This window comes from Vanellus vanellus (assembly GCF_965231255.1).
Source record: "Vanellus vanellus genome assembly, chromosome: 25".
Taxonomy (NCBI): domain Eukaryota; kingdom Metazoa; phylum Chordata; class Aves; order Charadriiformes; family Charadriidae; genus Vanellus; species Vanellus vanellus.
The window spans coordinates 5,629,923-5,657,668 of record NC_138930.1 but is presented as its reverse complement, the minus strand read 5'-3'; the positions used below and the strand labels follow the sequence as shown (position 1 = coordinate 5,657,668).

General features: G+C 66.7%; 1 protein-coding gene across 1 annotated transcript; it reads right to left on the bottom strand.

Annotated features, from left to right (window-relative positions):
* Nucleotides 1-1,450: 1,450 nt before the first annotated feature.
* On the bottom strand, nt 1,451-24,081 carry NFIC (nuclear factor I C; the record flags this gene model as incomplete). Its single annotated transcript, XM_082495218.1, has 10 exons — nt 1,451-1,681; nt 3,942-4,027; nt 5,679-5,838; nt 7,190-7,374; nt 7,489-7,617; nt 9,986-10,110; nt 10,417-10,540; nt 10,707-10,781; nt 11,330-11,401; nt 23,544-24,081. Coding segments are annotated over 10 exons (1,512 nt in total), but the record flags the coding sequence as incomplete, so codon positions are not given.
* Nucleotides 24,082-27,746: the final 3,665 nt, after the last annotated feature.

The window sequence follows — 27,746 nt, the reverse complement described above, 5'->3', positions numbered from 1 at the left end:
TGCCACGTCCCCGCGTCCCCTTCTCGGCCACGCCGCCATCGCGCGGGATGGGGACAATCGGGTGGGTGCTTCCTCCAGCGCCGTCCCGGGACCGGGGGCTCCTCCGGGGGTCCCGGGACCCCTCCCCACCGCAGTTCAGGCACTTGACGCGGGGCCGGGGGCTCCGTGGGGCTGGCGCTGCCCTCGACCTCGCTCGGGCTCCTTTTCTCCATCCTTTTGTGTTTTGTTTTGTGTTTTTTTTTTTTTTTAAAAAAAAAAAAAGCAAAAAAAAAAAACCCCAAAAAACCCCCAAATCAGCCGTCCCGGCAAGCCAGTGCCGGGGGCTCCGTCTCCTCCTCCTCCTCCTCTTCTTCCTCCTCCTCCTCCTCCTTTTTTGTGATTTTTTTTTCTTTTCTTCTTTTTTCTTTTGATTTTTTTTTTTTTTTTTTTTTGACGATTCCCTCTTAAAAGTGCATTTCCTACAAAAATGTGCAACACGAGCGCACCCTCTCCTCGCCATCCACCTGGTACCTGTCCACAGGAATGCATAGCTCAGACACACGGACGCACGCCCCGCCACGGACAACCCCCGCCTCCGGCGTGGGGACACGCAGGGGGACACAGGGACACACGTGGGGGACACATTGGGGTTGGGGCCGGTGCACGCCGGGGCACGAGGAAGACATTGCAGAGAGACGGCGACCGGTGCCACGGCACGACGGTGGCAGCCCGGGTCCCGCTGGGGCCGTGGTGGGGACGTCCCCACGCCGTGTCCCCGTGGGAATCGGGGTGCCACCGCCGCTGCCACCGTCCTCCGGCCGTGCCCATGCACCCTCCGTGGCCCCAAGCCCCCTCCTCCTTGTGACACTCGCTCGCGCTGTGCCAAGCCGAGCTGACCACGGTGTCACCGCGTCACCGTGCCACCATGTCACCGTATCACCATGTCACGGCGTCGCCCATCCCCGCGGCGCTTTCACGGCACGGAGCATCCCACCGCCCAGCCGGCGAGTGCGCCCGCATCCGTTGGGAACCGGCGGCAGGAGGGGTCCCCCCAACCCACCGCGCCCCATCCCGGCCCCGGGGCCCCCCCCGAGAGTCTGCGTGGGGCCGGGGGGGGACGGCGGGAGGGACGGCGGGGGGGGGAGGACGGGGGTTTGATCTTTTCTACTCACATAGAGGCAAGAATGAGAGAGTCAAGAGCCGTTTGCATATCCGACCCTCCGGCGAGTGGCCGGTAGGGCTCTGGTGCCGCAGCCCCGCTGCTGCTCCGGGAGGCATCGCTGGCACGAGTTGTGTCAGGTCTCGGCGCGGCGCCGGCCGACGGGACAAATAATAGTGTTTGTTTTTCTTTTTTTTCCTGTTTCTTTGTTTTCTGGCGCATCGCCGGGGTTGGGGGGGGGGGAAGGTCCTCCTGGGGTGGGTTGTTGTTTTGTTTGTTTTTGTTTGTTTGTTTGTTTGTTTTTCCTTTTTAAAAAAGTTTGACCCTTTTCCTTCTTCCTTTCCCTCGCTCTTTCCTTCGGGTGTGGGTTTTGCTTGTCGTCGTCGTCGTCGTCGTCGTCGTCGTCGTGAGTCCACGCTCTCCGTCGTCACCGCAAGGCTGGGCCTGGTGCTCGGGGACGGGGATGTTCCTCTGGGGGTGCCTAAAGCAGAGGAGAAGGGAGGCGAAGGGGCGGCACGGCGGCGGTTATCCCAGGTACCAGGACTGCCGGGAGAGAAGAGAGAGGCCGGCGTTAGTGCTCTGCGCCGCGAAGCCACTCCATCCCCCCCCGGCGTGTCCCCTCTCCACCCTGAGACAGCTGTCCCCAAGCTGTCACCCTGCCCGCCTCGCCTCGCCGGGGCAGGGTGTCCCCCATTCCTGCACTGAGTTTGTCAGTCCTCTGCGCCGGAGCCACCCTTGTCCCCTCCGTGGTGGCCGGTCCCTCTGCACCTCCACGGCCAAGGCGACGCTCCCCAGGGAACGGTCCCGCTTGGGGACGGGTAGGAGGTGTGGCAGGGCTGGAGACCCCGTGGGGTGGCCCTGTGCCACCCTCCCATTGTCTCCCCCCCCGACCCCCCCCCCCAAAGCCTCAAGTTCAAGTTCGTCCCTGATTACCTCATGTCTGGTTTCCGTTGGCAACGAGACAGCTCGGGGCCGCCGCTTCCCTTAACCCTTCCCGGCCCTGCCACACATGACCCGAGAGCGGCAGGTCTCAGCCACCCCTCCCCGGGACGCGGGGGCACCGCTTCATTTCCCCCGTGCCTCAGTTTCCCCAAGCAAAGCATCCTTGAGTCCCTGGGGAAAGCTCCCGGAGCGTGAGCGGACACAGGCGGCACAGGGAGAGGGACCCTGCGGGTCTCGGGGGCTGCGAGCAGCTGTGACCCCCGGGGGGGGTGCGGGGTGCAGGGTCCCCAGCACCCTGGTCCCCTGGGGTTCTCCGGGCGCTGCCCTATGTCTCCTCTTTAGGGACCCAAAGGCCTCGGGGCGCCCACCCCACTGTGCTCTGCCCACGTGTAGGATTGGGGAAACTGAGGCAGGGTGCGGGGGCTGCACCCTTGGGTGGCCCAGCTTGCACCCTGGCACAGCACAGCACCCTTGGGTGCCCCACGGCACAGCTCACAGTCCCTGAGTGCTCGCACCCTGGCACAGCACAGCACTCCTCGGTGCCCCTCGGCACAGCTCAGTGCCCTGAGCGCTTGCCCCCGGCGGGTGCAGCACCCCGGGGTGCCCCCAGCACGGCGCCATCCACACACCCGTCCCACTGCCCCCGGCACCGGCGTCACCCCCCCAGGCAGGGCTGCAGCCTCCCGAAGCTGCCCCTGCTGGGACCGCTGAGGCCGGCCAACTCGTATCACAAGTGAGGCAAGGTGCTGGCACACCTCCCCTGGCCCCGCGGCACCGTCCACGGCGCTGGCACTGGCTCACGACGTACCGGTTCAAAAATACCCAGGACTAACGAAAAGGCCCCGGAAAGGCGCATGCCACATCCCGCTGCGGCTGGAGCGGCTGCCGGGCGCAGTCAGAGGAGAGAAGGGGATGCTGTGGGCACCTGGGGCAGCCCGGCTGTGCCGCGGTGCCAGGCAGGGCACAGCCGGAGCCTGGTGAGAGGAGGGCAAGGTGCCAGCATGGGCACAGCAGTGACCTCCCTCTGTTCTAAGGGACCCAGAGCCCGAAGCCCCCGGCACAGGGTGCCGGGTGGCGATGCCCGTGGTGGGTATGCCCACGGCGGCGATGTCAAGGCAGTGATGGCCACAGCAGCAACGCCAGCAGTGGCGATACCAGGGCAGCGATGCCATGGTGGTGATGCCCAAGGTGGCAATGCCCATGGCAGCAATGCCTACAGTGGCGCCATGCCCACGGTGGTGATGCCCACGGTGGCAATATCCATGGCAGTGATGCCATGGTGGCAATTGCCACAGTGGCAATGCCCACAGGAGCAATACCCATGGCAGTGATGCCACTGCAGCAATGCCACGGCAGTGATGCCGTGGCAGAGATGCCCACGACGGTGATGCCCGCAACAGCCATGCCGATGGAGGCGATGCCCACGGTAGTGATGTCATGGCAGTGATGCCCACGGCAGTTACGTCATGGGAGCGATGCCCATCGTGGCAACAGCCATGTCGGCAATGCCCACAGTGGCAATACCCATGGCAGTGATGCCACTGCAGCAATACCATGGCAGCGATGCCCACAACGGCGATGCCTGCAACGGCCATGCCGATGGCAGCGATGCCCATGGTAGTGATGTCATGGCAGTGATGCCCATCGTGGCAACAGCCACGTCGGCAATGCCCACGGTGGCAATACCACGGCAGCGATGCCACGGTGGGGATGCCCGTGTTGGCAACGCCACGGCAGCGATACCCATGACGGCGATGCCCGCAATGGCCATGCCAATGGCGGCAATGCCCACAGCGATGCCACGGCGGCGATGCCCGGGGCGAGGGCAGGAGGGTCCCCCCAGCAGCATCCCCGCTCTCACCTGTGCCTGATAGATACTCCCAGGATCCCTTGGTCCTAATCCCACGAAGGAACGGTTCGCAGGGGGCGTGCCTGGTGCAGAGTAGGCTGGGGAACAAACGAGAGCTCATTAACGGGGGCTGCCAGCGGCACCGCCATCGTCCCCCCGGGGCCAAGCCTGGCCCACTCCCTGGCACTGCCGGGACGGGCGTCCCGGGCACCCGGAGCTGGTGGCCAGGCGACGTGCCTGGCTGCGCCCCGGCGCTGGGCGAGCGGAGGTCGGGGATGCTGCGCCCGGGGCTGTGCCCTGCTGCAGGAGCGGCTTTGGGGCGACGGCGGGCTGGGGGATGCGAGAGACCCCCAGGGTGTAGGCGCAGACGGGTGCTCTCCTACCGTGCCGGCGCTGCAGCTTGCCGAGAGGAGCTGCCGTGGGGCGAGTGCGATGGGAGCCACCAGCTCCACTCGGCCGTGTCCCCCCTGCTGCCACCTCCGCCCCCCCAGTTGGGGGTCCAGCAGTGGGACCCCTGACCCCGCTGAGCCCTTGGGCTCAGGGTGCTGCAGGGAGGAACGGGGGGCTCGGAGCCAGCTGACCTTTGCGCCCCTTGGGGACAGTCAGTGTCCCCCGCACGCGTCCTACCCTGAGCCCAGGGGGGGACTGGCACTGCCCGGTCCCTCCCTGTGGCCGTCACCAGCCGGGCCATGCCACCCCGAGCTGTCCTCTCCACGTCAGCCAGGCTTTGATTCGTCACGCCGCATAACCTCGACACGCACGGGCCGGCTGGCAGCACCCGGCTGTGGCCTGTCCCCCAGGGACGGTGTCCCCCACGTAGGGCTCGCCCCTTGGGGGACGTGGCAGCCCCTTGGGGTACCAGGAGGCGTCCCCCCGTGGGAACAGCGGGACAGGGACAACCCTCTCGCGGAGTGCGGTGATGGCACGGCGTCCCACCACCGCGGCACGCGCCCTGATGCCAGACCAAGAGTGACGTCAGCGTCTTCCCTCTGCAGCTCGGGACCCAGCGCCCCAAAATCCTTCTGGCTGAGGTGCTAAAGCCCCCCCGAGGTGGAGTGGAGGAGGATGAGCTCGTCAGCCACCGCTGCTAATGAAGGCTCCCCAGGCGCCTCTCCCGTCAAGGGCTCCGGCAGCCCTGCACGCAGTCCTTGCACCCGCGTCGCTTCACAGTCCCCGATCAGATCGGGGTCCCCAGTGCCAGGGACCCCCGTGGCAGCGAGAGGACGGCAGCCCGGTGCGGCGCAGCCGGGCACGCTGCCCCCAGCCCCAGCTCCACACCCATGCCGGCTGGTCCTTGCGTCACCGGTAGCACCGCCACTGCCGACCAGTGGGGAAACTGAGGCACAGAGAGGCAACAGCCTCCCCTGCAAGCCCTGCCTGCGTTAGGTGGGTTTGGGCAGGATGTCGGCTTGGGGGAGCCTCACCGCGGCTCCGCTGCCGCTCCCCCGGCCGTCTCGGAGGGACATGGGGCTCGGGCCGGTCCCTGGGACCAGCACGGGACCCCCTGCGGGAGGGCGACACACAAGAGCCGCCTGCCCAAACCCTGCCCGCTCCGACCTGCCTGAGACCCAGCAAACTCACTGCGTGCCAGCTGCCGCCCTCTCCCCGGCTGCGGGGAGGCCACCTCCGCCAACATCCCCCCGGCAGCACCGAGATTTGGAGGGGGGAATCTTGAGTCTTGAGGGGGGGAATGCGAGAGGAGGGGGCCGGCCGGGCCGGGGAGAGGGGTGGGCGCCGCGGGGTGCTTACTGGGTGATGTCGGTGAGGTCGTCCCTCCCTCGGTAGTTGTCGTGGTGGATTTGGTGTCAGGAGAGACGGCCAAGCGGGGCATGCCGGGGGGAGGTGGCGGCGCCAGCATCTGCGTGGGCAGGTAGTGGCTGGGCACTTTCACTTGACCACTTCCATTTAACTGGGGACACAACACAGACAGAAAAACAAACAGCACAAGCCATTAGGAAGCACGCGCAGCACCGGCGAAGCCGGCCCGGTGAGCCCCCGGTGCCGCCCGGCACCGGCACGGAGCATCCCTCACCGCTGACACGAGTTTGATGGGTCTCAGAGCAGCCCTGAACGGTCGGTGCCGGCAACACGGAAATCACGGCGACACAGGAGGGTTCGGGGTGGGCTTGAGGGGCGGGGGGGGGATGCCATGCCCCATGGCGGCGCATGCCAGAGCCGGTGTGCTGTGCCCACTTCTCCGCGGCGGCGGGAGGCCTTTGAAGCGCTCACCTGCGGGGAAGGGGCACCCCGCGGTGCCGGCCTTCAAAGGCTCCTGGATCTGCTCCCCGTGCCCGATCCGGCGGGGAAGCTGCACCGAATCCGGCCTCTGCCAGCCCGGCACTGAGCCGCTGAGCGGGGGGAAGAGCAGCCATGCCCCTCACCCTGGCATCAGGCCTCGCCGGTGAGGGGCAGCAGGCGGACGCTAGGCAGAGTTCGGAGGGGCTCCCAGAGCCCCTCTGCATCTGGGGAGCACAGCGGGGGCGCAGGGCGCGGGGGTGGGAATGCGGCCATCCCCGGCTTCGGGCATGAAGGGAGCCCGGGGAGGGGGGTGGGTGCGCGGGGTGCAGGGTGCACAGGGTGACGGTGGTGCTGGGTGCGCAGGGTGCTGGGTACACGGGGTGCTGGGTGCATGGGGTGCTGGGTGCTGGTGCGAGGGAAGGCACACAGCAGCACGGTGTGGCCGTGCCACCACCCCCCGTGGGGATGCTGGGGGACACGGCGCAGTGGCGGGGCTGACGGGTCACCAGCTGGCTGTCGGACGGACGGGACACGCGGAGCCCATCGCTGTCCCAGGCACGCTGGTGGACGGTGGCTTTTTGGCGACGGTCACACGATCTCCTCCCGGACGCTCCCGCTCCCACCAGACACCCCCAAGCCCGGCTGACGGCTCACCCACCGCCCGGTCTCCCTTACGAGGTGACACCCCGTACCGAGCCAGGGGACAGCACCTCCATGGCCGGAGAAACGAGGTGCCAACACTGACCAGGCACAGCGGCGCTCCCGAAACAACACAAGGCACCGGCCGGAGCCGCTCTCAGCCCCCACCGCGGCAGTAGGAACACCCTACCAGGCTGGGTACCGGCACCGGGGTGCCACCGGAGCACCCTGACCCCCTAAAATGCGGCGGCGGTGGCGGCGGTGACGGCAGTGACTGCAGACGATCCAGGGGACGCCCCTCTGGCAGCCCGGTTGGCAGCAGCCCCCCGGCGCCCCACGGCGAGGTCAGTGATGGGATGAAGGGATGGGGGCCGGATCCTTACCGGTCCGGGCTGCTGGTTGGACGGGTCGCAGGCGAGCGAGACGAGATCTTTCAGCGGGTCCTGCGGGTTGAGATGAGGCGGGTACCGAATGGCCGTGTGGGGGAAGTAGGTGGAGGCCGTCTGGGGGAGGATGGAGGTGGTGGGGAAATGCAGCGCAGACGACGGGTGCGGGCTTCGAGCGATACCTGCGGGCGAGAGCGCAAGGGGTGACCCACAGCGTCACTGCGAGCTAAGTCACTGGCTCCCCCCACCCCGGAGCCGCTCGCTCCGTGCCTCAGTTTCCCCGGCAGGACACTCACCGCTGTGCACCGCGATGACGGGACGGTGGTGCTGCGTGAAGCTGCTCAGCCGGGGCGAGGAATCCTGGGGCGACGGGCTGTTGAAGGGGGACTTGTCCATCTCCGTCTTTTTCACGGTGGGGGAGATGCCTGGGGAAAACGGGGCGCAGCGTCACACCCCGGCACATGCCACGGGACCCCAAAGTCCTGGGGCTGCTGCCAGCCTGGCCTGGGCTTGGGGTGCTCATTCCTGGGGCACCCTGGGGACAGGCCAGGCATGGGGTGGGGGTGGGGGTGTCCCCCCCCCCGAGGTGGTGGTGGTGGGGGACACGGAGGCGCCCTGCTGCCACATTCGCTGCCTGCACCCACCTCTCCCGGCACCTCGGGGCTGGGGGTCACGTGCCGCCGGCACAAGGAGCTGGGGGGGGGGGGGGGGCAGAAAGGTGCCTGCTTGGGGTGGGGGGGACACCCCTCCAGGGACCTGCGACCCCACGTCGCTGGATGCCCGGGTGCCCAAGGGCCACCCCAGGGCACAGGGCTGAGCGGGACGGGGATGGGGGGGGGGCAGTGGGTGCATTAATCCCCCACCGCCACCGTGGCTTTAGCTCTGGCCATTTGGCCCAGGTCCGGTAATGGGTTTAGCCCCTTCTCAGCCGGGGGTTAGGAGGATTTCCCAGAACATCCTGTACGGGATTGTCGTAACCCCCCCCTACCCCCCCCATCCCCCTCACCCCTGCCCTGGATCAGGCCACCGGTGGGGGGACAGGGACGCCCCGACACGGCTCCCTCCTGCCACGCACGCCAGCGTGCAACGCTTCGGGGAGGGGGCTACATCTCCCCCCGAGGACCCTCCTGCCCTCCCACCCGCCCCCCCCCCCCCAGCCTCGGCCCCATGGGAACTGGGGAGGGGGGAGCCAGGATGGGGCACAGTCCCCAGCACTTATGGGGCATCATCCTGGGGCAGGACTGGCTTTCCCCAATTCTCCTTCTGATGGGATCGATGCCTCCAGCCCCCCCCGGGCTGGGCACCCCTAGAGCTCTGGCAGGGCTGGGGCTGGAATGGGGGGGTGGGGGAGCAGGATGGATCCTGCCCTGCTTTTGGGGGTGCGGGGAGGCAGGGTAAGAGCCAAGGGGGGAGAAAGACCAGCGGCTCCTTCCCCTGCAGCCCACGAAGGCGCCCCGGGGCGTGGGAGCCGCCGTGCCAGCCCCGCAGCATCGCTTTAATTAGCCCAGCTCCCCCCCCCCCCCCTCTTTTCTTAATGAACAGCTAATTGGGGCTGTCTAGACAGGAAAGGGAAAAAAAAAAAAAAAATGCCAAGCAAGAAAGCAAGCTGTCCATAGCTGCGCCAGCGGCCGCCGTGGGGCTGGGAGAGGCTGGTGTGGGGCTGGGGTGCTGGGCTGGCCCTATAGGGAACACCTATAGAGAGAGACCGTGTCTCGATGAGGGGGGTCCTGCAGCAACATCTACAAAGAGCCTGTGCCTAAATGGGGGGGGGGCTATAGCAACCACAACACCTATAGAGAACGTGTGTTTAAAGGGGAGGTCCTATAGCCACACCATGGCCCCTATAGATACCCTGTGCCTAAATGGGGGGGCTATAGCAACACCATGGCACCTATAGAGAGTGTGTGTTTAAAGGGGGGGTCCTATAGCCACACCATGGCACCTATAGATACCCTGTGCCTAAATGGGGGGGCTATAGCAACACCATGGCACCTATAGAGAGCGTGTGTTTAAAGGGGGGGGGTCCTATAGCCACACCATGGCACCTATAGAGAGCCTGTGCCTAAACAGGGGGCTATAGCAACACCACGGCACATATAGAGCTTTTGCCAAAATGGGGGGGGGGGGCTATAGCAACCATGACACCTGTAGAGAGCCTGTGTTTAAGGGGGGGGGGGTCCTATAGCAGCGCCACGGCACCTATAGGGAACCTGTGCCAAAATGGGGGGGCTATAGCAACCACGACACCTATAGAGAGCCTGTGCCTAAATCAGGGGGCCCTATAGCCACACCACAGCCCCTATAGAGAGCCTGTGTTTAAGGGGGGGGTCCTATAGCAACACCACAGCACCTATAGAGAACCTGGGCATGATGGACGGCCCTATAGCAACACCGCAGCACTTATAGAGAGCCTTTGCATAAATCAGGGGGACCTATAGCCACACCACAGCCCCTATAGAGAGCCTGTGTTTAAGGGGGGGGTCCTATAGCAACACCACAGCACCTATAGAGAACCTGGGCATGATGGACGGCCCTATAGCAACACCGCAGCACTTATAGAGAGCCTTTGCATAAATCAGGGGGCCCTACAGCCACACCACAGCCCCTATAGAAAGTCTGTGTTTAAGGGGGGGCCCTATAGCGATACCATGGCCCACACGGAGCGCCCGGGCTTTCACAGGGGAGGGCTGTATAGCGCCTGTAGAGAACGGCTGAGCTGGCTGGGGGGGCCTATAGGAGCAGGAGGGCATCTATAGGACACCTATAGGGAGGCCCCTATAGGGAGGCACCTACCCCCTTCCATGTCTTCTGTCCAGTTGCGGCTGCTGCTGGTGGGGGAGTTGGAGGAGGTGTAGTACTCGCCCCCCGGGCTGGTGTCGATGTCGTCCTCCATGGACCCCGATTTGTGCCGTTTGCTCCTGGGGGGGGACAGGGAAGGGATCAGCGCCCGCCCGCCGCAGGATCCGGCCTGTCCCCCACCTTCCCTGCTCTATTCGGGCTGGCCCCGGTATCGCCCCAGTGTCACCCCAGCATCGCTCCAGCATCACACCAGCATCACCCCGGCATCATCCCAGCATCGCCCCAGCATCACCTCAGCATCATCCCAGCATTGCCCCGGCATCGCACTGGCATCACACCAGCATTGCTCCGGCATCATCCCATTGCCCCAGTGTCACACCAGCATCACCCCAGCATCACCCCAGCATTGCCCCGGCATCACCTACCCGCTGGAGGAGGTGCTGGGCAGCGTTCTCCTCATGCCGGTGCTGGAGGGGTTCAGGTCATAGGCCAGGTGGCCCTGCAGCTCCCCCAGGGAGAAGTTTGGCCCCGTGCCTGTCACCACCGGCGCTGCGGGGAGAGAGGGGGCTCAGGGGGGGGTCCGGCATTTCCCCCCGCCCAGCAGGGCAGGGAGCCCCAGCCCGCAGCCGGGATGGGGGAGCTGTCAGGACACCGCTGTGCCCGGGCAGCCGGGATGAGGGGGTGTGTGGGGTGGTGGCATCGTGGTGGCACTCACTTCGGGACACCTGGATGAGCTCGGTGACGCTGAACACTCCCGAGGTGACAAAGCTTTCCTGGAAGTCTGTCGAATCTGCATGGGAGAGAGAAGGGAGTGCTGGAGGGGGGGACACAGGACCACCCCTCCTGTCCCACACTGTCTTGTGGCGATGCTCGAGGGCACCCCAACACCCCCAAATCCCCCGTAATGCCACCCGCTCCCCCCACCTCAGCCAGCTTTGCTCCCCTTCCCTCCCCCAGCAAGGGACCACCCTGACTGATCTCCTCTGTGCCAAGGATACCCCGGGGCTGCTCCGTGCCTCAGTTTCCCCACGGGTGAGAGCACTGGCAGGGCTGAGGGCTGCATTCCCACCGTGGGACCCCCATGGCAGCTGCTGTCCCCCAAGGGACACGGCCCTGGCGGTGCTCTGCTGGCCACAGGATGAGGCTGAGGCCATACACAGCTCATTGCAGGCACCAGGCAGCACCTGGCTGGGGCTGGGGGCACTGGAGCAGCTGGTGGGAACCGCCGGCACAGGGGGCATGACCACCTGTCGAGGGGGCCACCTCCACCACAGGGACCCTGGGGACGAGCTTGGGTGTCCCTTGACCCCTTGCCCGAGCCCTGCACGTCCCACTCACCCAGCGTGATGGGTTTGCTGTCCTCCTGGTCTGAGCCGATGCCCGTCCGGGGGCTGCTGCTCTGCTCTGCGTCTGCAAGAGGAGAAAAAACACCGGGGTGAGCCACCTCACGCCGGTACAAGCCGGGGAAACCTGCCGGCTAACCGCCCCCCCCGCACCCGCAGCCTCCATCACCGCTCTGCCGCTGAGGGGAAACTGAGGCACGGTCTGGCCAGCAGCTCCCACACTGCAGGAGGGCCGCGACCGAGCCGGCACGGGGGAAGAGCCACCGAGCGTCCCTCCCTGCAGCCAGCGAGAGGAACACGGGGACAGCCCCGCGCTGGCATGCAGGATACAGACACTGCTCCCCCAGGGATGGAAACCCCCGTTGCTCGACCCGCCCCGAGGCACGGTGATGGCCGCCTGGTCCCACTCCTGCCCCTCTGCCTCCTCTCCTCCCTCCAACCGCTGCCGTCACCCATCCCTGCCGCACCGGGCAGTGTCACCGCTGCCTGGCATCGTCCTCACCACCCCGTGCCACCTCATCCTGCCTCCCCCAAGCCCCCCGGGAGGGCAGCAGGGCAGCACCCGCTCTGACCCCCCCCAAGTCCCCGCCGTCCCCGCTCCCATCTTAGCTAAAAATAACCCGGCTCAGACGCTGAGCTCAGCGGCACCGGCACACCCCGGCACAGCACGGCACGGCCGGCGCACCCCACCGCACTCGGGAGCATCCTTCTTCCCCGCCGCAGGCTCGGCCCGGCTGCTCCCGAAGCCCTTCCAAAACTTTCACCATGCTGTTCTCCCCCCCCCCCCCCCTCCCTTCCCCAGGCCCCATCTTCATCCTTCCTCCCTCTCCTCCATCCTCCTCCTCCCACCCTTTGGCCTTCGGCGTTTCTCTTTCGCAGCTTTGGCTGATGCCGGGAAAGGGCTGCGACAATCCAAACAACACCGTCAAAACACAGCGGCGGCCGCTGCCAGCCCGCCTGCTGCGGACGGGGCTTTTTTCCCTTTCTTTCCTTTTTTTCTCCCCCTTTTTCTGCCCCTCCCTCCCCCCCCTGCTGCCCCCCAGTCCCTCGCGCACACGTGGCTCCCGGGGCGGTTATTTTTGGCTGGTCAGGCCGAAGCCACATGGGGAGCGGGATCGCGCCGCCGCCGCCCCCCCCACCCCGACACCCCCCGTGCGCCGCCCGCGCCACCCCCGGGGCCGCTTGACGTCGACGCCGAACGCAGCCATTTTGTCTCCCTCCCCAATTTGCCGGCGTTCCTCCCCACCCTTTCCCCGCGTCGGCCTGGCAGCCCTTCCATGCCGCCGGCCCCGTGGCATCCCGCCCCGACGCCGCATCCCGCCACCGGCCAGCCCCGTGCCCGCGCGCTTGCCCGCGCGCTTGCCCGCACACTTGGCTTCCTCCAGGCAGCCATTTTAGGGAGCAGAAATTCCCCCGGCGACGGGCGCGAGGGTTTTCCCCCCCCCCCCGCCTCCTTCTCTCCATTTTTCTTTTTTTTTCCCTTCCCCTTCCCCACCCCATTTTGGAAGTTGTCGCGCGCCCAAGCGGGTGGGAGCGGGCGGTTGGAGCGAGAGGGGCACGAGCGAGCTGGGGAAGGGGGCGAGCGGCAGCGGGGACCCCCCGCGCGCCCGCGGGCACCGCGCGGCCGGACACGGCCCCTCCTCGCCTCTTAAAACAACAAATCTCACAGCGGCTCTGGAAGTGGTTAGCGGTGGAGCTCGGCCAAGGCACGGGGCGGTGTCTCGCGGTTACAGCCCCGAGGCCGGCCTGGCTCCCCGCGCTCCCCCCGCTGTCCCCTCAGGGCTCCCCGGCCCCCCGCTCGCCCCTGGCATGGCACCGCTGCCCGTTTTTGGGGGGGGGGGGGGGGGGCGGGCTGTGCTCAGGCCCTAGGAAGCCCCCCCCTGAGCCGGGCCCTCACGCGGTGGCCTCTGAGGTTCCTCACGTGGCTTCAGCTCGGCCCACGGGGACGTCCCCACCATGGCTCGCCCCATGACGCCCCACGCGGCCCCCGCTCACCCTGAGAAGCCCCACGTGGACCCTTCATCACCCCCAGATGCTCCACGTCGACCTTTGCTCCCCCCAAAAGCCACCCCAGCCTGGGCCCTGTCCCCCCCCAGGGCACCCGGCAAGGCCACTTGCTTGCCCTGAGTACCCCCCCCACCCCCCCCATCCCCATGGGTGTCCCCCCATGTCCCTGTGCCCCCACACCCTCTCCCCAGCATCACCCTGACCCCACATCGCCGGCGCCATCCCACCCACTCTTGTTCCCGGATGGGGGGGGTGGGGGGCAGCCAGGGGGGTCTCCCCCCAATCCAGACCCCCGTCTCAGCCACGGCACCCCAAATAGCACCGGGGACTTTCCCGAGCTCCGAGGTTTGGCAGCAGGACTGTCCCCTCCCCAGCACCCTCGTTGTCCCCGCTGAGGGAGGCACGTGGGCGCGAGGATGGGGGGGCCGTGGGCTCGGTGTCCCCCCCTCCCCCTCCTCCACCCCCCCCCCACCCCCCCAAAACTGCCGTCGATCCTCGCAGCTGGGCCGGGCGAGCTCGCCAGCGAATTTCTGGCTGCCTCCTCCGGCGCGGTACGGCCGGGCCAAACTCTGCTCTCACCGCCATGTGACAGCTGCTCGCGGCCGGCCGGCGCGCGCTAAAATGGCGAAGGGATCACCGGGCTCCTGCCGCGGCCTCGCTCCCTCCAAGGGACGTATTTTGGGGAGGGGGACACCACCACCACCACCACCCCCCCATCCAAATCCAGCATCCAACAAGCGGCTCAGCTGCAGCAGGAAAGCAAAAGAAGTCTGGAGACCCCCCCCCGTGTCCCTCGGCATCGCCGGTGGGGGGCATCCTGCACGCTCCGCACCCCCCCGGGGTGGGGATGGGGGATGGAGGCGCGGGGGGACGGGACACCCTGCTGCCACATTGCGGGGTGGGGGTTCAGTGCCGGGGACCCCTGCCTGGCGCAGAGGTGCACCAATCCAGGATCCAATCGCTTTTAAAAATAGCAAAGTGTGTGCTCGGCGGGGGGGGGGGGGGGAGGGGGGGACAAGGAGGGCTGCCCAGGCTACCGGCCGCGCTGGCAGCCTGGACCGATGCCACCCATTGAATTATGGATCCCCGGCACCCCGGCCCCGCCGGCTGGCAAGGTGCCGCCGGCCCTCCGGCCGACTCCGTGCCCGAGGCCTCGGCACATGGGAACGACCCCTGGGCAGCGGGGCCGGACCTGGTGGGGGGGGTGGTGGTGGTGGGTGGGGTCCCTGCAGGCTGGGTGCCCCCCCCCCCAGGGCTGGCGCGGCCGCGGGAGAGCCCTGGCTCTGTGCCCGAGCACTGATGGTAACAGGGCACGGTGTTACCGGCAGCGGCGCGGGGCGCAAGCGCAGAGGCTGAAGGATGCTTGGGACTGGTGGAGCTGCTGGCGCCGGTGTGCGCGGCCCAGGTCCCCCCCCCCCCCCCGGAGAGGGCAACAGCTTTCCTCCTCCTTCCCCCCCCCCTCAGTTATGAAGGCTCCTGCCCTGTGCCTCAGTTTCCCCAGGGGACAGTTCAGGGCTAAGTTCCCTGGGGAATTGCTTCCCCCCCCCCCCCCACCTCTCCCTCGGTGGCGGCGCAGCCCCAGCACCGTCCCAGGACCCACACGCACCTCCTCCGGTACCCCCCGGCTGGCCCTCCCCCGCAACGTGCGTCAGTAGGGCCCAGAGTGAACAGCCTGAGTGGGATGGGGGGGACGACACGTGGAGACCTATGGGAGCCGGAGCGCTGTGGGGCAGTGGCCCCACTGGAAGGGCTAGGGGAGAGGGAGGCTGTGGGGGGCAGGCGTGATTTGGGGCTCCCTCCCTGCCAAAACCCCGGCACCCCCCACCCCATAGTGGGCCCCCCCTGGGTCTGAGTGGCTCCGCTGCCCGTCCCGCTGCCGGGCTGGGGTGGCCCTTACATAAAACCCGGAACAGACCCACTTGTGTAACCGCCTTTATATAATACCCCGAGAAACGCCGTGTGTGCCGGGTAAATCCCGGCTCAGCCGGGCTGGCCGGCGCGCCGGGGGCACCGGACCCCTCCACCATGTCCTTTATGACATCCCGCTCCCCCTTCAGCCTCCCCCTCCCCCCTCCCCGTGGCCGCAGGGCTGCAGTGGTCTGTGGGGGTGAGATGAGTTTGCTGGGTCTCAGCCCGCTCTCTGCCAGCCCGCGAATGCCGCGGGGGCGGCAGCTTCTCCTCCCTCAGCCGAGCAGAACCCCGGGGAGGTCCTGGCTGGAGGCGTCCCCCGAGGTGGCGGAGGGGGGGGACGGACGCACCCCGCTGCCACGTTCGCCGGCTGCAGCCAGCTGGCCCGAGCGGGCGGCTTGGGAGGCGCGAGCACGTTGGCCGGCGCCTGCGAGCCAGCGCCGGCGCGTTGGGAGAGAGCGGGTTTGTCCTCGGCCGACCCCGGCCGGCGCGGGGAGACGGCAGCAGCCGGGGGGAACCCCCCCAGGAGGGCGGCGCGGCCGCCCCCTCGCTTGGCCCTGCCAGGCCTGGGCCACATCCAGGGCTGCCGGCGCCCGCCGAGGCGAGCGGGGACAGATGGCAGCGGACAAAGGGACGGGAGAGAGTGGAACGGACAAAGGGACGGCTGAGCCCCCCACTCCTCCTGGGGCACACATCCCCCCCCCCCCCCGGGGTGCTGGCATCCTGGGCTGGGGGGACTGGGGGGAACCTGGGTTGCAGCTGCTGGGAGGGCGTGGGAGAGAGGAGAGAGGGATGGGAGAGAGGAAGGAGAGACAGGGAGGGAAAGAGAAAGAAAGAAAAAAGGACGGAGCAAAGGAAAGTGGAGAGGAAAGGAAAAGGAAAAGGGAAAGAAAGAGAAGAAAAATAAAATAAAAATAAAAGTAAAAATAAAAGTAAAAATAAAAATAAAAAAATAAAAATAAAATAAAAATAAAATAAGAATAAAAGTAAAAATAAAAATAGAAAAATAAAAATAAAATAAAAATAAAAATAAAAGTAAAAATAAAAGAAAAAGAGAAAAAAGAAAAAGAGAAAGAAAAAGAAATAGAAAAAGAGAAAGAAATAGAAAAAGAAAAAGAAAAAGAAAGAAAAAGAAAAAGAAAAAGAAAAAGAAAAAGAAAAAGAAAAAGAAAAAGAAAAAGAAAAAGAAAAAGAAAAAGAAAAAGAAAAAGAAAAAGAAAAAGAAAAAGAAAAAGAAAAAGAAAAAGAAAAAGAAAAAGAAAAAGAAAAAGAAAAGAAAAAGAGAAAAGAAAAAGAAATAGAAGAAGAAAAGGAAAAAGAGAAAAAAGGAAAAGGAAAAGAAAAAGAAAAGAAGAAAAAGAAGAAGAAAAAGAAGAAAAAGAAAAAAGAAAAGAAGAAAAAGAAGAAGAAAAAGAAGAAAAAGAAAAAAGAAAAAGGAAAAGACAAAAAAGGGAAAAGAAAGGAAAAGAAATAGGAAAAAGAAAAAGAACAAAAGAGAAGAATATAAAAATAAGAGGGAAAGAGCTGACAGGGAGAAGGGAGGGAGGGAAGAGAAAGCGGAAGACGGGAGGGACGGGAGGCAAAGAAGGGAGATGGGGGGAGCGGGGGGATACCCCCCCTCTGCAGGTGCAGCCAGAGGGTCCCAGGCCCGGCCCCTGCCCTGCCTGCCCCCCCCGGGGGCCTGGGCTGCCACCATCTCACTGTCCCACCAACCCCAGCCCACGGCACGGCACAGCCCCACGGCACAGCCCCACGGCACAGCCCCACGGCACGGCACTGTTCTACAGCATTACACAGCCCCACAGCCCGGCATGGCCCCACCGCACAGCCCCTGGCTGTGGGACAGCCCCCCCCCGAGTCCCACAGCCCCCCCCCTCCCCCCCGGCCCCCCTGACACCCCCAAGCCCCTGTGCCCCCCCACTGACTGCAGGCATCGCTCCCAGTGCATCGTGGGAATCTCCCGCTCGGGGCTGAGGTTTGAGGCCACAAAGGGTTGGGGGGCAGTGGGGGGGGCAGGTTCAAGACCCCGGCGCGGGGGCCGTCGCGGCAAGGGACCCCAGGTCTCAGCTGGCGGTGCCAGCCTGGTTTGGGGGCGCAGCGGCATGGCCGGGGGGCTTGGCGGCGTCTGTTCCCCCACTCCGTGCCCACAGCCGCCGGCGGGAGGGAGCGCCGCGGGCATCTGCCGCCCCAGCTGTCCCTTGCCAGCGCGGCACGGAGCCGGGCGCCCGGCCAGGATGGCAACTGCGGCCCTGGGGAGGGCACGGCGCTTGCCAGCGCGGGGGGATGGCGGGTGGCGAAGGCGGAGAGGGGGGGGGGACGGCAGGTGCTCGTGAGACAGAGCTCGCTCATCTTTTATTCATCGGGCGCTGAACGGCACAGGAACCGCTCCGGCCCCTTGTCCCCACTCCTACCCCGGCACCACAGGACACGGTACCCCGTGCCAGGTCCCCGGCAGGCACCGCTGGCCCTGGCCGAGGCTACGGCGCTGAGCACGGGGCAACTCGCTTCACCGGTGACGCGGGGCTGGGGCTGCCCCCCTGCCAGCTGGGCACTGCGGGGAAGCCGGCTGGCTCCGGCATGCCTCCGGCTCGGCGCACTGCGGGAGAGCCGGGGAAGCCCTGACCTCCCCAAGGTCGCCGGCACATCGATCCAGAGAGCTCCAGCGCGCTGAAATCGTCCTGGTTGTTGCCGCCGCCAGGCTTGGGGATGGCGGGTCCCCTCCCCGGGCGGTGACGCTGTAGGGGACAGGGATGACCGGGGTCACCGCACTTTCCAACCCGCCTCTGTGGCACGCACCTCTTGGGGGCAGGAACTCAGCCCCTGTGGATTCTCTGATGTCTCATACCCTTGTGCCCTTTCCTGGGGGGGGACACAGATGGGGTTGTCACTCCTCCCGGACCCGCTGGGCTCTGCCCATCTCACTGCCCTCTACCTCGGCCTCGCTGGGTGGGAGCACAGAGATACCCGGAGCGGGAGGAGGGTTTGCACGTCTTTATCTGTGTGCCGGGGGGATTCTCCGGCCCGCCTGCCCGCCGGTGCCCGGCTCTGCGAATGGCAGAGCCCAAATATTGTGCACCCCATCAATCTCCTCGCCACCCTGCCGATAAATATTTGTGCGGGGGCTGGCGGGAGCGGCGCTGCCCGGGGAAACGCCTGCTCCTCCATCTGGAGGGGACCGCGCAGACGTTTGGCACGGCCGGCCTGGCACGGCCGCAGGCGCGCTCGGGACGAGAGCCCTGGCACGGGTTCCCCGGCAGATTGGTGCCATCTGCCTCGCGCCGCAGCCAGCGGCGAGGCTGGTGAGGGGAGATAAGGGGCTGCCAGGCGGTGGGAGACGCAGATGCTGGCACGACGTGGAGGTCCCTGCCTCCCCCCTGGGTGCCGTCCCCCGCCGGCGGCATGGCTGGCTGCACGCGGTAGCGTGCCGGGGGGTGCCGGGAGCGGGATGCCACCCTGGGGTTCGCCGCCTGCTTGCCCTGGGCACCCATCTGCTCCCACCCTGCACAGCCCTGGGGAGGGGGAGGGGGGGGGGGGGGGCAGAGCCGGGCTGAGCCGCCAGGCAGTGCCAGGGGAAGCTCACTGCAGGGCAGAGCCTTGCCCACCCCAAACCCACTGAGCACATCGGCTGCAGGGTCCCTACCAGCCCCAGAGCACCCCAAAGGGTGCGAGGGCTCAGGACTGACCCTGTCCTGCCTCCCCCTGGCTCCTGGAGCCCATCCAGGATGGGCTCCAGTGACGGGGGGGTACCAGGATGCGGGATGCAGCGCTGGGGGCACGAGGAGGGGGCTCCAGTGATGGAGGGGTACCAGGATGCGGGATGCAGCGCTGGGGGCACGAGGAGGGGGCTCCAGTGATGGAGGGGTACCAGGATGCGGGATGCAGCGCTGGGGGCACGAGGAGGGGGCTCCAGTGATGGAGGGGTACCAGGATGCGGGATGCAGTGCTGGGGGCACGAGGAGGGGGCTCCAGTGATGGAGGGGTACCAGGATGTGGGATGCAGTGCTGGGGGCACGAGGAGGGGGCTCTAGGGATGGGGGATACCAGGATAGGGGTCCAGGGATGCGGGATGCAGGGATGGGGGTGCAGAGATGGGGATGCAGGGATGGAGGCATAAGGGTGAGGGTGCGGGGGGGGGCCCAGAGGTGGGGAGCACCGAGGTGAGGGTGCAGGGAGGGGGGCACCAGCCCCTCCCAGACTGGCTGCTGCCGTCGGGAGCTGCTGGGAGGAATCTCTCTGTAATGCTTCGAAGGTCCTGGCACCATCGACTGGGGAGATTGATTACCATTTTACTGCAATGCTTTTGACTTTCACCAGCGACCTCCGAGCTCCCCCCCTCCCCAGCCCCCCCCCACCCGCTGCACACCCAGCCCTGGGCTGCAGCGCCATCCCCTCCCCCACTGCGGTGTGCACAGCCCAGCCCTGCACCCAGCCCTGCTCGCATCCAGCACCCAGTCCTGCTCACATCCCTGCTCCCAGCCCTGCATCCAGCCCTGCACCCAGCCCTGCTCGTATCGAGCACCCAGTCCTGCACCCAGCCCTGCTCCCAGTCCTGCTCCCAGTCCTGCTTCCATCCCTGCACCCATCCCGCACCCATCCTGCTCCCATCCCTGATCCCAGTCCTGCTTCCATCCCTGCACCCATCCCGCACCCATCCTGCTCCCATCCCTGATCCCATCCTGCTCCCATCCCTGATCCCATCCTGCTCCTATCCTGCTCCCATCCCTGCACTCATCCCTGATCCCATCCTGCTCCCATCCTGCTCCCATCCCTCATCCCATCCTGCTCCCATCCCTGACCCCACCCCTGATCCCATCCTGCTCCCATCCTGCTCCCATCCCTGATCCCATCCTGCTCCCATCCCTGATCTCATCCCTGCTCCCATCCCTGATCCCATCCTGCTCCCATCCCGCACCAACCCAGCAGCCCACCCAGCCCGCAGTGGTACCGGGGGTCGCGGGTGCGGGGCTGGGTGCTCCGGGGTCTGGCGCTGTGCTGCTGAGAGCTGGGCAGTGCACCCAGGTGTCCGGCGCTCCCCTGCACCCCACGGCGCTGCCCCCAACCCCCCCCAGGGACCAATGGGGCTGGGATGGGGCCTCCCCCCAACCCGGCATCGCTCGTGCCTCAGTTTCCCCAAGTGCCCCCGGGGGGGGGGCATGGAAAGCCGGGTGGGTTCTTCCCGGCAGAAGGATGGGGGGGGGGGGGGCAAGAAAGAGCCGAGAGGCAGAGTTGGCCCTTGGCATCAGTTCGGGGGGGGGGGGGGAGAGAAGGTTCTGGGAGCTCAGCCCCCCACCCCAGACTGCCCTCGACCCCAGGTGGGGAGAGCAGTGCCGGGGGGTGTAGGGGGGGGGGGCTCCTCCATCGCCTTCCCCTCCCCGGCGTTGCCAGAGCAGCGGCTGGGAAATTGTGCTGACACCAGCAAAACGGGCCGAGCGTAGGCGGGGGAGCCGAGAGCCCACGTGCTCCGGCCTGATAATGGGGGGCCACGGGGAGCTGCGGGGAACCAGAGCTGCCTGGCCGAGGTGGGGGGGCTCTGTATGGATGAGACACCCCCCCCCCCCCCAACCTCCTGCTGCCCTCCCCAGGACCCTTTGGGGCTGAGGATGCTGTGGGTGGTGGGGGGGGGGGGAATGGCCGCAGGGTGAGATGTGCGAAGGGGGAAAGCGCCCGGGAGCGAGCAGGCAGGAGGGAGCAGGCAGGAGGGAGCAGGCAGCGTGCTGGGCAGGGAGGTGGCCAGCGAGCGTTGGGGATGGCCAGCGCACCCCAAACGGTGCCGTCGCCTGGGCCAGCCGCTGCTGCCCCGATGTCCCCCCCTTGCCTCAGTTTCCCCCGCCGCAGGCTGGCTAACCCCTGGCTAGCCACAGCCGGCTAACCCCTGGCTAGCCACAGCCCCAAAGAAAGCGCCCGCTGCGGGTTGGGGCCCCGGGGGCAATGCCGAGCACCCACCGCAGCACCCAGCACCCTGCGGGGGTCCCACCCCCGGCTCAGCTGGTGCCACCGCCCCGTCCCGGTCCCCCTTAACCGGGGCGCAGAGCGACCTTAACAGGGAAAGTGAGAGGCTGCCAGGCCTTATCAGAGAGTATTTACAGCCGCTGTGTTCCCAATTAGACAGTCAGGTGACTGCGGCTGCTGGGGACCCAGACGCTGGGGTCAAGGTCGCCGGTGGGAGGGGGGTTGGGGGGGGGGTGGCAGAGGGGCAGCCACCTCCCCCGGGGACACCCGCTGGCTGCGGTGTGGCCGGGGAACCCGCCGGCACTGGCACGCCAAGCGGTATAGCGGACCCCGTCACGGCTGCCGTGGGGGGTCCTGGTCCCTGCCGTCAGCACTGGGCTCCCAGTACTGCATGGGGGTGCTCCCAGTCCAGCCCAGTATAGGGTACTCCCCTCAAGCCCAGCATGACACTATACCTCCAGCCAAGCCAGCACAGCGTGCCCCCAGTCCACGCCAGTCCGCAGTGCCCCCATCCCAGCCAGTATGGTGTGCCCCCAGCATGGCATGCAGCACCCCAGTTAAGCCCAGTACCCCATCCCAGTTCAGCCCATCATGACCGTGTCTCAGCCCAATACACGAGACCCCCTTACCCTGCCCAGCAGCCGCTCCCGGGTCCTGCACAGGCCCCCCCCCAGTCCCCAGCACAGCACCCGCCGTTCCCAGTACGCCCTTGGGCCCCATCCTGCTGCCGAGCGGGTGAGCCACGTGCGTACGGCGCTGGTACCATATATGCGCACACGTGCACCCCCCCAGTCGATTGCCAATGCCCCTCCACCTTCCCGGGGTCCCACCTGGACCCCGGGGCAGGATCCGGCCCCCGTACGCACCCCCGGCAGAGGCTGTGCTCTGCTTCTCCCCAAAGCCACGAGCGCATGGCGGTCCCCCCCCCAGTGCCCTGCGAGGGACATGTGGCTCCCTGGGGATGGGGATGGGGGGGGTGTGTCGCATGCTCAGTGTGCCTCAGTTTCCCCAGTGACACCCAGCGTATCCCACCACCGCTGGCCAGGCAGGGGCAGAGCCGTCTCGGGCTGTCCGTGCCCACCATTATTCACGGTGCTGGCACTCCCTTTGTTGGCACCGCTGGCACCGCGGTGCCCTCCGTGGTGTCACTATCGGTCCCTGGGTCCTGGCCAGCGCTGGGCAAAGAGGCACCAGCCTCACGCTCCCCCCCCCGCTCACGGGGCTGGGGGACACGGGCTGGGGGGCATCACCCGGGTCTGTGGGTGTGGGCTGCCAGGAGGGGACCGGTGTCCTGGTCCCGGCCCCCCTGGGCAGCCTGGCCTGGCCGTGGAGGGCTGCGAGCCCCTCGACCCCCCCTCCGGGCTGCCCGTCGCAGATCCCCCCCCCCCCCCCTCCATGCTCTGCATCATCCCTGTGAACCCGGGTCTGCCCTCGCCCGTGCGGATCATGAAGCATCTCCCCGGGCTCCTCACCCGCCTGGGGGGACGTTGGGGTCCGTGGGGGACCCCAGCTGTCCGGAGGGTGTCTGGACTAGCACGTCACCAGCCGGGGACGGCAAACCTGCCCGGATAAAATTAAGATCCGACCCGAGCTACTATGAGATTCCCCTTCCCGACGTGCGAGGAGGTGGTGTGAGCTGGCAGCGAGGACGATGGCTTAAGGACATAATCCCTTGAGCCTGGAAACCGCCGTCTGCTCTGTCCCACCGTGCCTCAGTTTCCCCCTTTCGATCGTCAAGGTTTCGAGAGCAGGTCTGACCCTCCCTCCCTCCTTATCGCTGCCCCCTCCCTAGCCAGCCTCGGCCGCTCCTGTCCCTACCTCGGTCACCCGCTGGGCGAGGGGCTGGGACTTCAGCCCACGGCAAACTGGCACTGCTGGAGCGCTCCCAGCTCCAGCCCTCGGAGGACGCGCCGGGAACAGGCTGTCCCTTCCCTGCCCACGCCGCCCACCCGCTCCGCACCGGGCTGCCGTCAGGCAGGCGTGGGATGCGGGGTTAACCACCCCCACCCCCACCCCCAAGACCCCCTTCTGGGGATGCCCAGAGCCAGGAGCATCCTTGGGGATTACTCGCCTCCTGCCCTCCCTGGCACGCACCTCCCGGGGCAGCCGGGATCCGACCCGGCCGGGGGACAGCGTCTGCGTGGACAGGGTGGGGGGCAGCGCCGGGGCAGCGGTTTGGAAGGAGGGAAGCACTGGGCTCCTCTTCGCAAGGTCTGCCAACACGTCCCCAAGCGGTGTCCCCGAGCCGGGGATGGGATGGACATCGTGGGGGGGGGACAGAGGGGAAAACTAGAACACCCCCCCCCCCCCCACTCCAGGCGGACGAGCACCCATCGGGCACCCACCTCTCTCGCGGACGAAGTAAGCCAGGTAGAGGTCGAGCTCCTTGACGGAGACGCTGATGTGGTGGGGCTGGACGCAGAGGATGGGGTTGGTGCACTGGCCCGACTTGACCAGGCGCTCGCCGTCGGTGCTCTCCAGCGGGATCCCTTTGAAGAGGATGACCATGACCAGGTCCAGCCGCCACACCTTGTCCGCCTGCCGCAGGCAGTCGATGCGGCGCATCTTCCCCTTCTGGTCGGGGTTGGAGAGGACGCAGCACGAGGGCTTCTTGCCCGTGATGGAGAGCACGAAGTCCTCGCGGCACTCGGGCCGGATGTCCTTGCGCAGCTTGGCCAGGAGGCGCGAGGCCCATTTCTGCTTCACCTCCGGCTTCTCGCTCAGCAGCTCGTCCTTCACCGCCCTCTCCTCGTCCTTCGTCATCCTCTTCTCGTGCTTCTTGAAGTACTTGCGCTTGCGGGCCTGCAGGTTGAACCAGGTGTAGGCGAAGGCCCGGACGTGGGGGAGCAGCGCCTCGATGAAGGGGTGGAACTCATCCTGAGGGAGCAGAGGGACAGGCGGTCACTCTTAGCTGAGCCCCTCCGCCCCCCAAAATCCACCCCGCGACGGCTGCGGAGCCCGTGGGGACCTGCCGGGGACATCCCCGCCAGGCTGCACCCCAGGACGACCGGGAGGAAGAGCTGTGGCGGAGGCGCACTCCCACCAGGGACGGGGTACCCCTCTCCGTGCAGCGGGATCCCCCCCGTCCCGGCAGCCCCCCATAAATCCCACCGGCTGCAACGCTCCCAAGGACAAGGCACGTCGCCTCGGCAGCACCTGGACCCTCTCCCCTTCCCACCCACGCGGGCCGGGATCTATCTGCTCCCGCAAAAATCCCGCCTGACATCGCACCCGTCGGAGCTGCCGCGCCAGCGCCAGGCGCTGCCAGACCGCAGCACCCAAGGGACGGGTCCCCCACACCCCCAGCATCCCGGGGTGCTCCCGCACGGGCTGCGGGTGCCTTGGACCTCTCCGTTCCCCTTCGCACCAGCGGGAAACTCCCCCAGTTTGCCCCAGTTGCGGCCAGCCCGGCGGCTGGCGCCCGGCCCGGTGCACAAGGCGTGCTCTGACTGCCTTTTTCCATTTGGCGAGCGCTGCTGGACGAGTCTGGCCCCAAAAGAAAACAAGGAAAATGCATCCCCCCCCCTCCCCTCCCCTCCCCTCCCTGGCCCCTCCTTCCCACATCCCTTTTTTTTTTTTTTTTTTTTTTTTCCCCCCAGTTTGGAAAATCAGTGCTTCCTGACTGGGGGCGGCGGGAGGGGGGCACCGAGAGGTGTCGGGAGCCCTCCCGACGGGGAAAAAGGGAGGGAGAAGGCCAAGCATCCCCGTGAGCGGCCAGGGCGGCAGCAAGCCGGTCCCCGAGGGCAGGATTTGGCCCTCGGGGTCCCTCGTGGCCGGTGATGATGTGGAGGCAGAAGGAGCCCAGCTTGGCGCTCGAATCCCGCCGGAGGCTGCCAGGGCCAGGCAAGGGGGTGGCTGGTGGCAGCCGCCGCCACCGTGCCCGTGGCCCCGGTTCGCAGGGTTCGTGCCCGGGTTTGGGTCACCGTCCCTGCGGGGAAGGTGCCAAGGGCAAGTGCTGCTCCGCGGGGGGACTCAGAAGGCGGCCGCGGGCAGTAGTCAGAGGACGACGGAGCACCGGCAGTGGGATGGGGCGAGCGGCTCTGGGGACAGCGGCCGGCCCCATTCATCCCAGGACAGCGATGCCATTCCCCGGCTAAAGCAGCTCTGTCCCAAAGTGACCCTGCTTGGAGGGAACAGTGTCCCCCGGAGGCTCCCAGCAGGGACCGGTCCCATACGGACCCCGCTAACTCCTACTCAGCCCCAAGTCCAGCACAGACCCCATTAACCCCAAACCAGCCCCTACGAAACCCCAAACCCGCTCCCTTGGCACAAACCCTGTTGACAGTCAGCGCAATTCCCCGGTGCGGCCCCCGGTGTCCCCCGGACCGGCGTCCCCCGCACAGCCCCCGCTGTGACCTGGCACAAATGTCCCAGCACAGACCCCCCCGTCCCCTGAACCCGGTACAGACGCCAACGACCGCCGGCACCAACCACCCCCACAGCCCCACTAACCCCCGCAAAAGTCCCCTCGAGCACACCCCCATTATTTACCAGCACAGATCCATCACCCCAGCACAGACCCCGCTGTCCCCGGGAGCCGACAGCCCCTGCGCTGGACCCAGCTTCACCAGCGCTGCGACCCCACCGGTGTCCCCACAAGGGACAAAGGACACCCAGCCTTACTGGGCGACCCATCCCACCAGTGGGGACACAACCCTGCCGGGGGCACCCATCCTGACCCTGGGGACCCATCCCTGCCTGGGGGACTCATCCTGCCGGGGGAATCCATCCCTGCCCGGTGGACTCGTCCCCGCCGGCTGTTCCCGGGGCGGCCGCAGGGTCTGGTTCCCTCCCCAGCAGCAGCCGCTAATTCAGTGCAGCTGGGCAAGGGCCGGGCATGTGTCTTAAATCAGGGAAGAAGGTCAAAGAAAAGTAAGACAGGAGCCGAAAAAAGCAGCAGCCAGTTCCAAAAACAATACTTGGCCCGGGCGGTGGGCGGCTGATCTTCCTTGGTGGCCGGTTATTCAGACGAGCCCTACAAATTGCTGCCATCCCCCCGGTCCCGCCATCCTCCCCAGGCAGCCGGCGGCAGGGCCGGCCGCAGGACCGGGGCTGGAGCAGTGTGTGTGTGGGGGGGACACACCGCGCTATTGTCCCCGTCCCTGCCCACCCGCTGGCGGTGGCACCGCTGCAGGGATGTCGGGCAAGAACCAGGTTATCCGTGTTGGGGGAGGTGGCACCCTCGGGTGCCGCTCGCCCTCTCTGCGATGGCCAAGGGGATGCTCGGTGCCTTGCCACGGGGCGGCAAGTGCAAGCCCCAGTTTCTGCGGGGCTCTGAGCAGACGCTGGCTTTGACCCCCCCCCCCTCACCACGGTGCCGAAGATGTTCAGATCCCATTTGAACCCGCATCTGGGACCCCCGAAACCCCATTGCGTGCAGAAGTCCCTACGGCACTCGGTGCCCCCGAAAGGCATCGTGGCCATCCCCCTCCCCAGGATTACGGCGGGACGGGAGCTGCACTGAAAGCCGATCAGCCCCTCACCAACTTTCCCTCCCGCCCGGCTTATCCCGCGCCGAGATGCCGCGTGGAATTAAGCCGCTTTAGCCGGGGCCAGGCGAGGGCAGCCGGGGGGCAGCAGGACAGACAGACGGGCGGGTGGGACGGCTGCAGCTGGGCACCGAAGGGACAAACTAGAGGACTTGGGGACCGTCCCCGTGCCCTCCATCCCCGTCGTGCCGCTGGCATCGTGCAGCCAGCGAGCCCCGCAGCCAGGCACGCCACCCCGGCTGACACCGGCCAGCTTCCCCCCCAGCTCCGCTTCGGCGAGCGAAGGCAGGGATGCGCCTTTCCGCCTGTCCCCGTCGCCGATCCCCGCCGTCCCCCCCACCCCAGCCGGCAGCGGGGAGCGCCGGCAAAGGGCTGGTTAAGCGTTTCTCCTGCTGTTTTTCCTTCGCGGGGTTGGGAAGCAGAGACGTGCTGCAATACCCCAGACGAGGCTGCTCCCGGGGCATTTCCGGACGGGAATCTGGCAGGAGAGCCTGTGCTTGGGCCCCATCCAGCCCGGGCTTGTAAAGCTCCGCGACTCCGGGAGGAGCACGCCCTGCGTCGGGGTGCTGCCGGCCCCGGCACAGGGCCCCCCACCCCTTCTTCGCACCCTCCTTCCAGCGCTGCCTTTCCGTGCCAGATGCTACAAGGGGAAACTGAGGCACGGGTCAAACCCGGCTCTGTCCCGGTCGCGCCGTGGAGCAGAGAGGGGAAGGAGCGATGCTCCACGTGGAGCTGGGCACGCCATGCCAGGATTAACTCCTCCGGCAGCCTGGGGTTTAGCTCTTGCCCGTCCTCACCAGCTCGGCCAGTGCTGAGGCTCTGCACGCCGGCTGCTCGGCCACGGCGGGTGCCCTCCACCCTGGGGACAGCGGAGGATGCTATGTGCCACACAGGGACACAACACCGTGGCCGGGCAACCGCAGCACGGGCTTGCCGGCCCTCCGAGCATCCTCCGCTCGAGCGCCTCGTCCAAACAGCCTGAATTTTCCAATGAAAAAAACGTTTCCTCAGGAAATTCCCGAGCAGTTTTCACGGAGGGAGGGGGAAGGTGGAGGAGGT